The 15,097-nt window shown below is 40.8% G+C and overlaps 1 protein-coding gene across 4 annotated transcripts; it reads right to left on the bottom strand.

Moving 5' to 3' along the window:
* Nucleotides 1-1,281: 1,281 nt before the first annotated feature.
* chp2 (calcineurin-like EF-hand protein 2) lies at nt 1,282-9,984 on the bottom strand. Of its 4 annotated transcripts, none has more exons than XM_044202328.1 (7): nt 9,802-9,977; nt 5,529-5,601; nt 4,963-5,043; nt 4,479-4,603; nt 4,309-4,370; nt 3,494-3,616; nt 1,282-3,008 (listed from the first exon to the last, which is right to left on the bottom strand). In XM_044202328.1, the coding sequence occupies exons 1-7, from the start codon at nt 9,866-9,868 to the stop codon at nt 2,955-2,957; spliced, it is 585 nt and encodes a 194-aa protein (XP_044058263.1). In that variant the 5' UTR covers nt 9,869-9,977; the 3' UTR covers nt 1,282-2,954. The 4 variants fall into 4 exon arrangements, with proteins under 4 accessions (XP_044058263.1, XP_044058266.1, XP_044058264.1 ...); XM_044202331.1 differs by lacking the exon at nt 4,963-5,043 and adding an exon at nt 9,322-9,428 and having other exon boundaries at nt 9,802-9,932; XM_044202329.1 differs by lacking the exon at nt 9,802-9,977 and adding an exon at nt 9,322-9,401.
* Between the last annotated feature and the right edge of the window lie 5,113 nt (nt 9,985-15,097).

Genomic DNA, 15,097 nt, shown 5'->3' with positions numbered 1-15,097 from the left:
GGCTCCACCTAGTGGCCCCAAACGGAAATGCACCGATACTACTCTATTTCTGCGGCTGCTGTCTCAGGCTGAAACAAAAATGAATCAACTTTACATTCACGTTTATCATACACACATGGCTAAACGTGTGTGGACAATAGTGTGTGTCCAACTCTGAGTCTGAGTTCTTGTCTCAACATGACAACGCCCCCGCGGACAAAACCACGTCCATAAAGAAATGGTTTTCCCAGTTTGGTGTGGAAGCCCCTGACTGGCCTGCAGAGACAGGACTGTAGCTACCACTGAGGCCCCCGAGGTCAGGTCTTCTGTCATGTTTTCTGGGAATTTGGGAGGTATTCTAAGGACTGTTCCCAGTATTTTTAGAGGCTGGCAGAGCCGAGAAGACTGCGTTGGGGGTGTGCAGGGGAAACATGACCTCTGAGTAACTGCCAGCCGACCAAGGAGTCAGCATGCTTCAACCACAGTGCTTGTCGGATTGTCGAACAGCACACTCACTTCACACAGCAGTTGGTCGGGTGTGTGGAGGTGAGAAAGTAAGCAGGATTTGAACTTCTCACTCTAAGCTTTTCTTTTTTCATTCTTCACACACCTACTTCGGTCACTTTCCCTGCCAACAAAAGGAGTGAAACACCGTGGATGCCTTTAAGGAAACGTTGCCCAGAAATGTGCCGTTTTCCCCATTTGAACTTTTCTTGCTTCCTTTTAGAAATTAGTTCAATCTTCAGTCTGTAATTTGATGATTTGATCTAGTGTGGAGTTAAAATTCCTTCATCTCGTTGGATTGCATTAAAAATGGATCGTCAGCCAGAACAGACAAAACCCAACAGATCTGATCACTATTCAGATTTACAACAGCCAAGTGGCAAGTGATAATCTGGCGGCATTCGTGGCATTCTTTATTTGATAGTGCAGCTGAAGAAAGACAGGAAAGGGGGAGAGAGACGGGATGGCCTGCAGCAAAGGGCCACGCTCTAACAGGTGAGCTACCGGGGCCCCCCTGATGGAGCTTTAAATGTCCTGATTTCTTTGAAATAAACTTGTGGAAAACCGGGAAAGTTTCTACGGCTGAAATCAACTTCTCCATTGTGTAATCACCAGGAGAGACTGTTATTCATGAAGCAAAATTTGAATCGGCAAGAGACAAAAGAGCAGCGTGGGAAAGCTGGATTGTGAAAATGAAATTCAAACATTCATTCTTCACAGGTCATGAACCACTAGACACAGACCTTTGTCCAGTGTCTGATCATGAGTAGGAAACAAGCTAAAAAAACCTCACACTGCTACAGGATATGAGTTATTTATTTAATAACTGTGAAACTAAAAAGCGTAATTACATTTCTCACAAAGACTCCTCATTGTAGGCAGACAGTTCCAACCTTTACATTCATTTTAACATTTCGTAACACACAGGTTTAACCATGCATTAAATTAACTAAACTGAAACCTTTTTTTAAATTGTGAGTTTCTCCCCATTTAGACTGAAACGTCTCTGAAGCCATTCCTGCTGTCCCGTAGAGGCTGCAGACAGACCCGTTCTACCTCTGCGACACATTGGGCCCCATTTTCCTGCCGGCACAAAGCCAGCCACAGTGTAAATGCAGTCACAATGAATTTTCATCAGGCGGTAGTCTATTCTTTGCTTTTCTCAGCTCCGAATGGCCCTGCTGGTGCTGAGCTGCGTGGAGTGGCACATCAAGTGACACGGCATGAAACTGCCCTTTCACTTCTGCCTGCTTAGACCGCTTTTTATCCCAAACACAAGGCAATTTTCATGGCTCTGGTTGGCAGTTGCACACACACAAAGACCTCTTCAAAATCACAGAACACCTTTCCTGTGTTCTGAGTGTTGCGTCTTATGATTTGCTATATCATTTTCTAGCAGCGTGCCTTGCCATTAAATTTCGTTCAGACACTTGGCCTCTCTCCTCTCTGTCCATTTAATTTGCGTCCTTTAAAAGCGATGACAGACTCCACCTGCCGACTCTGTATTCATCCACTAATAATATATCTACTGCGCTTAGTTTGCGCGACTGCTGTTGGTCACCAAAATCATTTACACTTGCACTCAGTTTCAGGAAAACAGGGCAATGAGCTTCACCTGGAGGGCAAAAGGAGCTTCATGCAGTTCCCCAGGTCCAGTTCCACAGCCCACTGTGCAAGCCTTGCAGCCAACCAGGAGACAACTGCATGATCCCTCACCAGACTGCCAGTTGTGTTTGAGTTTAATATGCAGTATTGATTACCATCAAAGAGAAAAGTTGAAAAAGGTCATTTGTGTTTTAAATGACTACTCTTGTTTTTAAGTGCCAGTGTGTATAGACTTGTATCTGTTCATATATGTATTTTGTTCATCGTATTACATTATAGCATATATTATTCACATATGTTAGTTGATGAGTTGATGGAGGGAGGTGTAAAGGTGTGGTTACTCCATCATTATGTTATTGTTTCTCTTCAGTTTTGGGTTCTCATCACAGTTTAACTCTTGTTCCTAAGCTTCATAGTTTTGTTCGATAGAGCTTTTTTCTACTTTTACATGCTGGTATTCCAGTTGTTGTATATTGAAGGTTTCTACTTAACCTTACAAAATTGAACCCTGGGTCTCTGTGGTGGTAGGCCCCTGCCCCACCTGTGTGCCCCACCTCACTGATTACTTTCCCTTATCTGAAAACCTTATCATCCATTTTCATTTACAGCCCTGAAGATGCTCTTTACTGGGATTTTAAGGGTTTCATCGCTGCTTGTTGTTAACTCATACCAGTACATTAGACTTATCTATTCTAATTAAAAGCTATCTTCATATCTAGACTGAATCTACCAGGCAAACATCAGTTCACACTTTGTTGTGTCTCCATCTTCGTCTCCTCCAGCAGGTTTTGGAAAGCGAACAAGTGTCTGATCGTCTTCTTTTCAACATAAAAAGGAAAATCCCAAAATCTCAGCAGGTCGCGTCTTTATCTCAGGAAGCGAATGCTCATCCTGTGATCAATGTCTGCTTTCTCCAGTGACTGAAAACAAAATAAAAATAATCATTTTAATTTTAAGTTTTGTTACATTCTTTTTCTACCGTGCATACAGACATTTGGGGTGTCTCCTTAAGGATGTGTTTTTAATGTAATATATTTTTACATTTTAAATTAATTTTGTTTAATGAGTACATTTGATAATATTTTAGTACATATAAAATATTACTTACTTAATATTTGGAAACACTGGAAGTATTTGCCTGAATTAATTTTGTTTATGTGAGTTCTTGTTTTATTACAGCACAAGAGTTTATTTCATTGTTTAATTGAGTTTTCATCGTCACAATGCTACTTTTACTTCTCTAAATACTAAAAGAAATTATAAAGAAAAAAAACATACATGTGCATCTGTTATCAGGAATATCTCCTAATCTTCAACCACATTTCTGAAAATGGTACCACTGTTTTTTGTTGAGATTAACATCCTTAATTGTCTACTTGGCCCTTAGGTTAGTGGACCCTCTCACCTTTCTGAACTCGTCGAAGGAGATGGCGTCGTCTTTGTCCAGGTCGGCCTCCTGGATAGCTCGCTCAGCGATGCTCTGCAGCTGCTCCTCCGTCACCTGCATCCCCAGCATCGCCCGCAGCACCTGTCAGTCATAGTTAAGTAGTTCAAATCTCTCTGACAGGCATTTTTCTGTAAAACTTGGAAGATTCCTTTTCCCCTCTACAAAACGTACTTGTGGTGTACCTCAAGGGTCGATTCTGGGCCCTATTCTTTTCTGTATTCATTTGCTCCCTCTTAGTCACATAATTAGTAAACAAATTTAATTAATTTCTATATAGATGATACACAATAATTCCTATTGATACTAGTATATTGGTTGCCCTGACAGATTGCTTTAAAGGATATTAAGTGTTGGATGTTTCCCGAATTAATTATATTGAATGCCTTCGACTGTCGCTTGGTGTGTGAGGAGTCATTTGTAAAATACTTATCATACAAATGGACAGTAGAGAAGTCCACTGTGCTGCAGGAGTAGTTTGAGAAGTTTCTATGGCTGTTGCTTTTTATTTAAGCCGTATCTCGTCTCAATTGTACGTTATTTTAACTTTTGTGAATCCAAACTGACAACACCTGCCCTCGCGAGTGAGGTGGCAAGATACAAATATTTTGCTGAAGTCATACCTTCTGGGTAATGTAGTGAAGTAATCATAAGTTCTATCAAATAAATGAAGTCTGAAACTGACTTCAGAGTGGGGGCAATACCATTTGAAGATTGTTTCTAATGTGTTCAGAGTGATGTGCAGAGACACAGTGATGAGTTTAACAGTTACAGACCTGAAGAAGCTCCACTCTGGAAATCTTTCCATCTCTGTCCTGATCATACAACTGAAAAGCAACTGAACACACAGACAGACAGTTTCTAAATCATTTTGTTACAGGAACTGTCATTAGTGTCATTAAAATACAATGAAAAGTTGAAGCAGAATAAACCAAACTGAACTGACATTTGAGTTTCCTGGTCCTGCTGTTGGCCGGCTCCTGCTTTGCTCCATCTCTGGTTTGGTTTGTTTCTGTGGGACGGAAATGAGCCAGAATCCGAACGAAGGAGGCAAAGTCTACCGTTTCCTGTCTGGAGAGAGATGAAAGGGAAATGTTTCCTGTTTCCTATTAAAAGTGACTAACAAACAGCATATACTTAGATAAACAGCTCTGAAATACAGCTGCACTCATAACTCCAGTTACATTAGTTAATGTTTCTCTGTGTTCACAAAAGTACCAACTTTCTCCATCTTCTGCTGTCATCTCTTCATTTAATTCTACTCTATTCATGCAGCTTCGTGATAAAAAAATAATGAAATAACGAAAAAATTAAACATAACCAAAGGCTGCCTGGAGAGCAGAAAAAGTTCAGAAATCTAAAAAAATATGGTGTGCTTTGCAACATAGTCAATGTTTCTGTAAAGTAGAAACATTAGCAGGCTGCTGTACCCTGGAGAGAAAAAGGCACTGATGATTCTGTCTCCGATGGGGTTCATGGCCAACTCCCGAACTGCTCCGAAATCCTGAGGCCTGAGAGAGATAGCTTTAGTATGCTAATATCACATAGCCACCACTGAAATTAAACAATGCAATTAAACAGCATCACACACTATTCTAAAGTTGAATAAACACCTCTTTAAAACAGTTTAAACAAAAACTGAACATTAAAACCTTCATGAAGGCAAGGGTTTATTGCAGGAGGGTGGTGGGAGTGAGAACTGCTAGCATGGGGTAATGCAATGCTATTGGTGAATTAGTTAATACAAATATATCCTAGTTTTAGCCTTGATGCACAAATGTGTTTCCAAGTTCAGATCACTGGAAGCTTTAGTGAGGTGGAAAAAAGGTTTTCTTACTACAAACATCATGATCAGACCCAACACCTCGCCCACAGAGTTGACTAATCTGTTCTCACAGGCATTTGCAATGTAATAATTTATATTACAACAGTTTATAACACAAACTCTTATTTACAAGAACTATTTTCCCGCACTCTGACCTATCGGCCCACCAACCTGAGCTGTCCTCTCTTGTCTTTGTCCAGACACTCAAACCTCTCGTACAGACGAAGGATGTGGGCAGCAGAGACTGAAACACAGAGAACTTTGATTGATTACAGACTAATCAATAACCCATCATGTCAGTAAACCAGAACACATCATCAGTCGGGATCAATCCGCTCTGCAGTTCACAAACACTGTCAGAACATGTCTTTCAATCAAAAGCTTGAATATTTCACTGGTTCATACTGTACAGGTCAGATTCCACACAGAGTCAAATCCCAGCTGCACTGCTGACTTCCCCTGTTGTTTACACTCATGATAAACAGATCTGCAGAGCGCAGTGCATTTGCATCTAAAAGCTACAAACCACACATTTGAAGACAGTGAGGTGAAGATTCTAAGTAGAGAGAAGAGTTGGTTTGAAAGAGGAGTCAAAGAAGCCATTTTTGTGAAAAAAGAAAACCCCTCTTTAAACAGAAATGGTGGTCTGAGATTCAACTGTTTACCACAGTGTATTACCACCATGGTCAAGCCAGTCATATGCTAATCAGGTACTTAACAGTGATGAGGGAGGTGCAGCCAGAAAACAATAGGCTTGATTACTGATTACTGGGCCATCATGGAAACAATTAGGTCAGTTTCAGGTGAAACTAGGCAGGGTAAACAGCAGATACTCAGGTAGACTCCTTCCTGAGGGCAGGGCTTAAGCAACACAGAGTAGCTTAAATTTCTGAGTTCTCAGACCATTTTCACAATTGAGAATGACTTCCGGATGGGAGCCGACAGGTCTTGATTCTGAAAACAGTGTCCAGATGACTACGACTGAAACCTTTTCTACGATAGCTCAGCAGGAAAGTTAAATTCCTAAAATGCACCTGTAGCCTGAATGTGCACACAGCAAACAGGACAGGCTTCTCATTTAATCATTTACTTTTTTACTTTAAACCACAGGAGGGGTTTTTACGGAGAGGCAAGTCCTGTATTGACTTAAGAACAGGTGACCTGTCAAACTGTTTAGGCAGGTAAATGTTTGTTTTTTGTCAGGATCATTTTTCATTTCGGCCACAAGAGGCTGAAGTGCACCATTACCCCATGTTAACAGGACTAAAAGCATTCATGTTTACTTCCAGGTGAAGCACCGATTAAAATACATTTCTAGCCAAAAGAAAGACATGACAGTAATGTTACATAACAATATCTTGTGTTTAGAGTGCATGGAGAAATTAAAGCTCACCTGGAAGAAAACATGAATCCTTTTACTTCTATTTAGAACATGGGGTAGTGGTGCACTTCAGCCTCTTGTGTTCAAAATGAGTATTACAATAACAAACACAATGATCCTGGCAAGAAAAAGTATCCTGACAAAAAAAAAGTTTCACCTGCCAAAACTTTTCTTTCACCTGCCAAAACTTTTCTTTCACCTGTTTCACCTTTTTTTTTACCGGTTCACGCAAGGCAAGCTTGAGTTTACACATTCAGGTGATTCCCGAATAAGCTAACCATCACAATTCAGTGCAGTCCGCAAGTACCAGCCAGCAATTTGTCAACAGCAAACCACTAGCTAGCTACAATTTCTTCACTGTCTGTTGGCAGAAAATGAATAAAATTAAGTGTGGTTGGTTTTGGAGCAGGGAGAGCAGAGAGCACAGCTTATTGACAGTTTTATTGATCACTGAGATAGCATCGACTTGGAATGAAGCTGGTTCAATGTAAAAAAAAATGCTTCTATGTAGTAAGCTAATTTTGCCATGTTGCTGTAGCTTAGCCTGCTACATTTCTCTTTGGGGTAGCTTCAGTGTAGTGAAGCTTCATTTAATGTAGAGTAACTGGTAGCTTAGCTCGCTACACTTTCCAAGTAGCTAGCCCAACACTGGACAAATACCATGATCTAGAGCGAACAACGACACAGCAAGTAATATAACTAACGTTAGCGAGGTTGTGGGTTAGCAAACTGTCCCCTTGCTGCTGCGAAGCTAACAGCCAGAGAGGATGAGATGGTTTCCCAGAGCCAGCACAGCAGCTCCAGACAGCGATGCTCACAACTCTCCTGCTGCTATAGCTAACATCACAACAGCAGCAGATCTTGGCAAACTAGAAAGTAAGCTGAATGTCTGTGGGCAAGTCATTTATTGTTACCTGGCACACACATCATGGCTGGAATGGCTGGAATAGTTTTTGTCAAAGTTGAGCATAGCATACTGGTGCTCTGGAGGCAAAGCAACGGGTAAAGACTGTCTTGGAAGAAGGCTGCAGCCTGGTGAAGCCGGGCAGTTTTTTGTTCAAGTATTCAACAATACTGTTAAAAGATGGATGGTGAGATTTTTTGTAGATCCTGCCCGGCTTCGGCCTACCTCGGCTGTGGGCGCCATAGCAGCTTGGGGCTGTGTGGCTGTCTCCTGCTAACACGCTTTCATCCAGCAGTCATCAACAAGCACTGCAAGTCTCATCTTACAGTTTCATCTGAAAGTTTTTCTGTCAATCTTATCTGTCAGCATGGGCCCAAAAAAAAACAATCAAGGGGAGGATTCCTTGCCATTATCCATGGCGAATGAGCTGCTTGACCAACAGAAGTCATTCTTTAAAGACCTGATGGATCAACAAGAAAAAAACTTCATAATCATCTTCAAAATCATTCATCCAAATGTTCGATGACTCCCCCGACCAAAGGATTGACAACATTTTGAAAGACGTACATGATATTAAACAGCCTGCAGTACTCTCAGAAGGACTGACAACCTGAAGACCATCTCTGACAGGTCTCTGCTTGTGCAATCCTGTATTGACAAACTCACTGCCAAATCTGAATATTTGGAGAGTCAGTCAAGGAGGAACAATATTCTCGTTGCTGGAGTACCTGAGGAGAGAAATGAATTATGGCATGTCACAGAATCTAAAGCTGACAAAGAATCAAGGAACTTAATCCAAAACTAATTGAGATCGAACGTGCACATCATAATGGAAAATATGATGAGCAATCCAACAAGCCACGGTCAATTGTCATCAAATTACAATAAAAATGAAAGAGCTTAGAGCTTAAAGCTTAAAGAGGCTCGCGACGGGAAGGTAGTTGTTCATCCTCGAGATCTAATATCTCCCCCTCTCTCTCTACTACTCTCTATTTCAGCCTCCCTTGCTATGGACACTAATAACCTTGTCTTGTCTTGAGTGTCCTTGAATGCATCAACAGCCACTGATCCTAACAGGATGAGATTAGAAATCAAATACAGTAAACTGGAGAATATTAAGCTTTAATATGACAGTAAACACATTTTCTGCACCACTGGAGACAAACAGTTGCAGCATTGTACAAAGCAGCACAGGGAACGGTTATCTGTTAAATGCATCTGGTTAACAGCCTCCAGTGCCTGTATCAGTGTGGACAGTTCAGGGTGTTCACACACACACACACTGAGATAAACAGCACACACACACACACACACACACAGCAACAATATGACTTCTAAAACCAAGCAAACTTCATCTCCTGTTGAAGGCAGTGTGACACAAAGCTCCATTAATTAGTATTAAAAGTATTTAATTAATTAATGGATTAATCAATAAACTGTAAGACATGTTAAAAATTGAAATTATGGAATATGTGAATATATTTTGAACACATTTTTCCTTATTAACATTTAGAATATATTTTCCAAATAAACAGATATATACACTGATAGAAATTGTAGACAAATAAACAATAAAGTGCAAAATAAAGGTTGCTTTAAACACACAATTAAGTACTACAGACATTCTGTAATTGTCTTAACCCTAAAGTTCATTAAATATATGTGTGTAAATATGTTACCAAGCTCAGGAATGTATATTTTCAGTCTGTTCATATAATTAGATTAGTTGCAGCAGGAAACCTCCTTTCTGTCAGCGGTGACGTCATGTTTCCCAGCTGCCGGTGTCCTTCAGTGCAGCCAACAGCAGCATTGTTAGAGTCGGTACACATGGCCCTTTGTGTCACACATTAAAAACCCTTCCAACGTTAACTACGTATTAAGATTAAGTAGTCAAATATGAATGGATTACGAGATAAAACAACCGTGCTTCATCATAAAGACTCGTGATTCAGGACAGACTCAAAGAGTTTATTAAGACTTTTTAAAAAGTGTTTTAATATTGATGAAATTATTACTAAAGTCTAGAGGATCTGACTGTCTAATCTGTTCTTTTTTTTACTCTCCTTCTCTTTTCTAGTTTTTCAAAAAACTGATCCTTAGCTAAGATTTTTCAAAAGGAAGAAAAACAAACAACTAAAGCCAAAGAAGTCTGAACTCACAGCCAGTTTCCTGCATGAGCTCCTGGGCATTTGGGATGTTGTTCACGCTGGAGCTATTAGAGCCCATCCTGTTACACAAACACAAACCAGACTTGTATCTTTAGTTTCCTTGAGGCGTTTGTCTGCAGTTTGAGCAGGCTGACTGTATGTTTCTGTCTGCACTCTGCTCTGACTGAGGCCCACCACAGTCGTGACTGACATGTTGCTCAGCCAATCACTACTCACCTAACAGGCACTCACTGACCAATGAGCGTGCTGGACCACCGGACACACTGTAAGCCTATTTTTAAAAGATACCATGAAACTGTTACAGCAGACAAAGTGGAAATTACACACAGGTGGAATGGATAAAAATGTAACATGTAGGGAGAGAAACTGACGGTCTAATGATGACTGATTTTTCAATAACGTCATTGATCCAACCCCAGAGGGAAAGAATAATATCCATCAACTGATCTAACATGAGAAGAAGCTCTCTACATGTACTAATTGACCCTTTCACATTGTTTCCAGACTGGTTTTATTTTCTCTGTGCATCAGAGATGATAATTAAGTGACACATTTATTCTTAAGTACAGCACTGAGTCAATGTTCTTAGTTACTTTCCACCACTGCATTTACTGCAGTGATCTCTCTGTCTGAGTATTTCACCTGCTGCAGCCTTCACGTTAAAGTGACACGTTACAGCTCTGGGCTCTTCTTCACAAAACCCCTTTAACTAAAAGTAACTCCTGATCGGCCGAGTCAGGCGTGGGACTGCTAAGAGTAATACACAAAGCTTTTTTACACTAAAACCGACTGCAGGTAATCAACCTCATTGTGTCAGTGTCAGGAAAATTCTAACCAAGCAGGCAAGTTAATAAGAATGCAATCAAGTCATCATTATTCCTCTTATTATTGTATTAATATTAATATTACCACTATCATTACATTATTATTATTTTAATATTCTATGTGGAATTTGCTTAGAGTTTGCTGCCGAGCAGCTCGTGTTCAGAGGCTTTTTACAGCTTCTTCTTCTCTGGAAACGAGCTCTGAGAGCTGAGAGGGAACCAGGACAGCAGCAGACAAACAGCGAGCTGAAAGTCTCTCTGAAGCTCCGTGAAGCCGAGCGGAGCTGCAGGTTCAGCTGATGGTTCACCACCAGAGACACCGACACACTTCACATTGTTTTCATGTTTCCATTACATTTCCATGAATCTACTGATTCTTTAAGGTTGAACCTGAATCTTGCCTCTCCTGTGCTTTCAGCTGGTTGTAGAGACACAGGTGGAGAATAATGTGCATATTATAAGGTGCGGTGTCGACTCAGTGGAGCTGATACTGTATCGCTGGGCAGCAGGAAAGGCTGCTGTGACCTTACATTGACTGCACACTGTCATGTCTGTTCATGGACACGAGATGGAGCCATTTTCACATAAATACACACTGTCCAATGTCCTCAAGAGTACTGCAAAACATCCAGGTGTGAGGACCTGGACTTGTGTCCTTGACAGAAGAATGTGAGGACAAGTTGGTCACTTTGCAGCTTTAGGTTTCTTTTTCGGTTAAGGGCATGTAGTTATTGTTAATGGACTGTAAAAGCATTACATCAGTGGTGGCCCTCACTGTGGATGGAAACGTGTGAAACCCTTTATTTTAACCCCCCTACTTATCAGTGTATAAATAATTAATACGTTTTTATAATGCACCATAATTTAGTTGCAAGCAGATGTGAGTATTTATTAATGTATAATATAATTGTCAACAATTAAATCCTCCTGTGAAGCATCTGTAACTTGTGTATAAACAGTTAATGAATGATTGACAATATAACACAGTTGCAATCATATAAAAGATGTCTTCATATTAAATTATGAAGTAATTTATTATATTGTTAAATGTATTAATTATATTAACTATTCTTTATGACATTTATGAATATATATTTATAAATACTTATTCACTCTTTGCCTTCCATGACAGCTGACAAAACTCAATCTACTGATGAAGGTCACAAAATGTAGCTGAAAGCTCCAGAAGAAAGTTAAGAATTTTTTTTCTTATACTTCATTCTTTCCAAGGTCAAGAATGAAGTTTTGAACATGTATAAAGAGTTAAGAAATGTGTCATGTAGGGATTTGTTAATGTGCGTAATCATTTATCATTTAATGTGATTACAGCTATGTTACCAAAAATATCACATAAATATCACATAAAAATATCAATATAATTACAATATAGTGCTCCTCTGCCGTGGAACCAGGTCCCGGTTTGGGTTCGGGAAGCAGACCCCATCTCCACATTTAAGAGCAGGCTTAAGACTTTCCTCTTTGATAAAGCTTATAGTTAGGGCTGGCTCAGGTGCGTCCTGAACCATCCCTTAGTTATGCTGCTATAGGTCTAGACTGCCAGGAGACTTCCCATGATGCACCTCTTTCTATCTGTATGCATTTTTATCATTACTGCATGTTACTAACTCGACATCTCTCTCCTTCTGTCGCTTTCAGCAGGTATTTCTGCCTCCCGAGCTGCAGAGTCTGGATCGGTGGTTGTGGGTCGCCTGCTGCCCCCATGTTCCTGCTCGACAACTGCTGCTACAGTTGTTGTTATTGGTCTTATACTCAGTACTATTATACCAATATTTTAAATCTCAATGTGGAATTTGCATTGTTCAACTGTATGCTCTCTTTCCTCCCCCCCTTCCCCAACCTCCCTCTCTCTCTCACCCAACACCGTCACAAGGGGGATGGCCGCCCACCCTGAGCCTATAGGTTCTGCTCGAGGTTTCTGCCTCTTAAAGGAAGTTTTTCCTTGCCTCCGTCGCCAAGTGCTTCCTCATGGTGGGAATTGTTGGGTCTCTGTAAATAATATCATGAAGGTCTAGACCTGCTCTACAGGAAAAGTGCAATGAGATAACTTGTATGTTATGAATTGGCGCTATATAAATAAAATTTAATTGAATCAAACAAATTCTACACTGCTTGAAAACTTGCAGTAGCATTAAATGTTTGAAAACATTCATTTAGGGGTTTAAAGCTGCACTAATCAATATTTCATGTTAACGTCTGATTAAATAACAATGTGTAACGCATCGCTCATAGTGACAAACCCACAGAGACATATCACCCAACTCTGCAGTTTCCCTCTGAGCCTCTTTGAGCTCATTGTTTTGCTTCTCCGGCCCACAACCCAAATCTCATCAAACCCATTTTCTGCAGCAGCAGCTGGCGGCAGTTTGCAGAGAAGAAGCTGTAAAAAGCCGCAGAACACGAGCCGCTCAGCAGCAAACAGCAGCCAGACGCAGTCAGAGAGCAGCTGCTGAACATAGCGGAGCATCTAGCAGCTAAAGAGCCAGATGTTTCCCTCAGCAGCTGCTGGAGACCAAACCCAGAGCTGACAGAGAGAAGACCGGACTGACGTCCATCAGGAGACACTAACACGACTATGTTGGGATGATCATGTTGCTCCGTGTCTGCTGGATGTGGACTTAGGCAGGTGGTTGCTAACACATTTCATAACAACTAAAAAGGTGATGGGTTTTTTACAACTTGTTTTGCTGCCCCCAAGTGGATAAGAGTGTTATTTTGAGGTTGTCTCAGCGGTAGGGGTGCTGGTATTATTAGCAGAGATTTAGGGGTATATTAACAGTATTAATTGCTATACTTTTTATACAGTTCAGCTTCTCCCTCTCGACTAAAATGAAACTTGATCAAAGTCCAAACAGTTCAGAGCACACGCACAAACACACACTCAGGCTCAGCGTTGGCAGGCTGTCAGAGTTTGCATTCCTCCCTGACAACAGTTACAGATGACTTTTCAGTTCCATTTATCTGAATAAAGAGCTGTTGCAGAATTTACCATCAGCTTGTTTCATTCTTGTCTTTGGTCTCCATCGCTCCAATAGTGTGAACAGTGCTTATACCGGAGGTCAGGATAGAATTAGTAGCATCAGTGTGCAGCTATACAACACATGAACATAGTGTGCTGTCACACTTCACCACTACCTGTTTGTTTGGTTTGAACAAACTCTGACGTAGTCCGGTTCATTTGGTAAAATGAAACCAGGGAACTGGATTACAAAATGTAATCAGCTATCAGAACCTAACCCCACATATTGTATTATGAACCTCTTTGCATCTGATAAACTTTCAAAATCATAGCAAACTGGACCTCCTGAGTGCATTTCATCTCTCACCTGCACCCGAAACACCTTCACCAAGGTACACAGGTTGTTTTTCATGCAGCTGTTTGGCTCTTTGGGGTCTGAACCCCTGATTAGTCATAAATACTGATTTTGAGAGAATATCCAATTGACAGTAATATATTTTGCACCTTACTGATCTTAAGCTTCGAGTGTCCTCTGCTGCTAAAACCAGACTTGAACCTCTTTTCTACTCTAGACCCTCTTTGATGTCTCTGTAGCTCGTCATTTTCATGTGTTGTTCCCATGAACAGTTCATGGGAACAACACATGAAAATGACGATTTCACAAGAGTGTCTTGTTCTAATCAAAATGCATCTGTCGCTTCTATCATCTCTCATGGCGTCTGGTTGTCCTGCTTTCTGTCTGTATTTCTTAGAATTCACACCCTTCACCTTCTCGATCAGTCTATCTGTTATGGGTTTTCCAGGCGTGGAAATGAAAGTGCAGGTATGTTCGATGAGTGGAAGCAGGTGACAGGTGACAGGTGACACGTGGGCGGGTACAGAGATGACAGATTAAACAATGAGCCAACAATGAGGCACATTTGCATGCTAAGCTGCACAAAAGAACAGCGAAGAAGAGGACAGAAAAAACAAAACTCTCCTCCTGTCCACACAGTTATAATTACTGTTTAATATACCACTGATTGCTCTGGTAAGGCTGGTTAGGGCACAAAATGTCACTGACTTTATGTGATTTCAATCAGCTGATCTGAACATTATCACAGATTCGTTCCTGTTTTTTAAAAAAAAGACTCCCGTAAAAAAGTTCCAAGAAACACCAAGATATGTATTTTCCTATACTAAAGATTATCAGGGCTGTATGTGAGTGAATGTGTATGGTGTCCTTCAAAGATGTTCGTAGGTAAGTTGGATCAAACAATCATCACTGTAGGTTTGTGACAGCACATGCCACTCTGACTTTCCACCTGGCTAAGGGCTCACTCCTTCAGTGTAACGTGTGAGATGCATTATCATCCAATAAGGAAGTGATTGCTGGAGATATTGGGCTGCTGTGTATTTTATGACTGTAGACTAGATTCATCTCAGCAGACCATTTTTGTGTCTCAGGCACAGGAAGATGACGCCCCCGTTCTTAATCCCTCCTACA

This window comes from Siniperca chuatsi, linkage group LG7 (genome assembly GCF_020085105.1).
Source record: "Siniperca chuatsi isolate FFG_IHB_CAS linkage group LG7, ASM2008510v1, whole genome shotgun sequence".
Taxonomy (NCBI): Eukaryota; Metazoa; Chordata; class Actinopteri; order Centrarchiformes; family Sinipercidae; genus Siniperca; species Siniperca chuatsi.
This window is presented reverse-complemented; position numbering and strand designations above follow the sequence as displayed.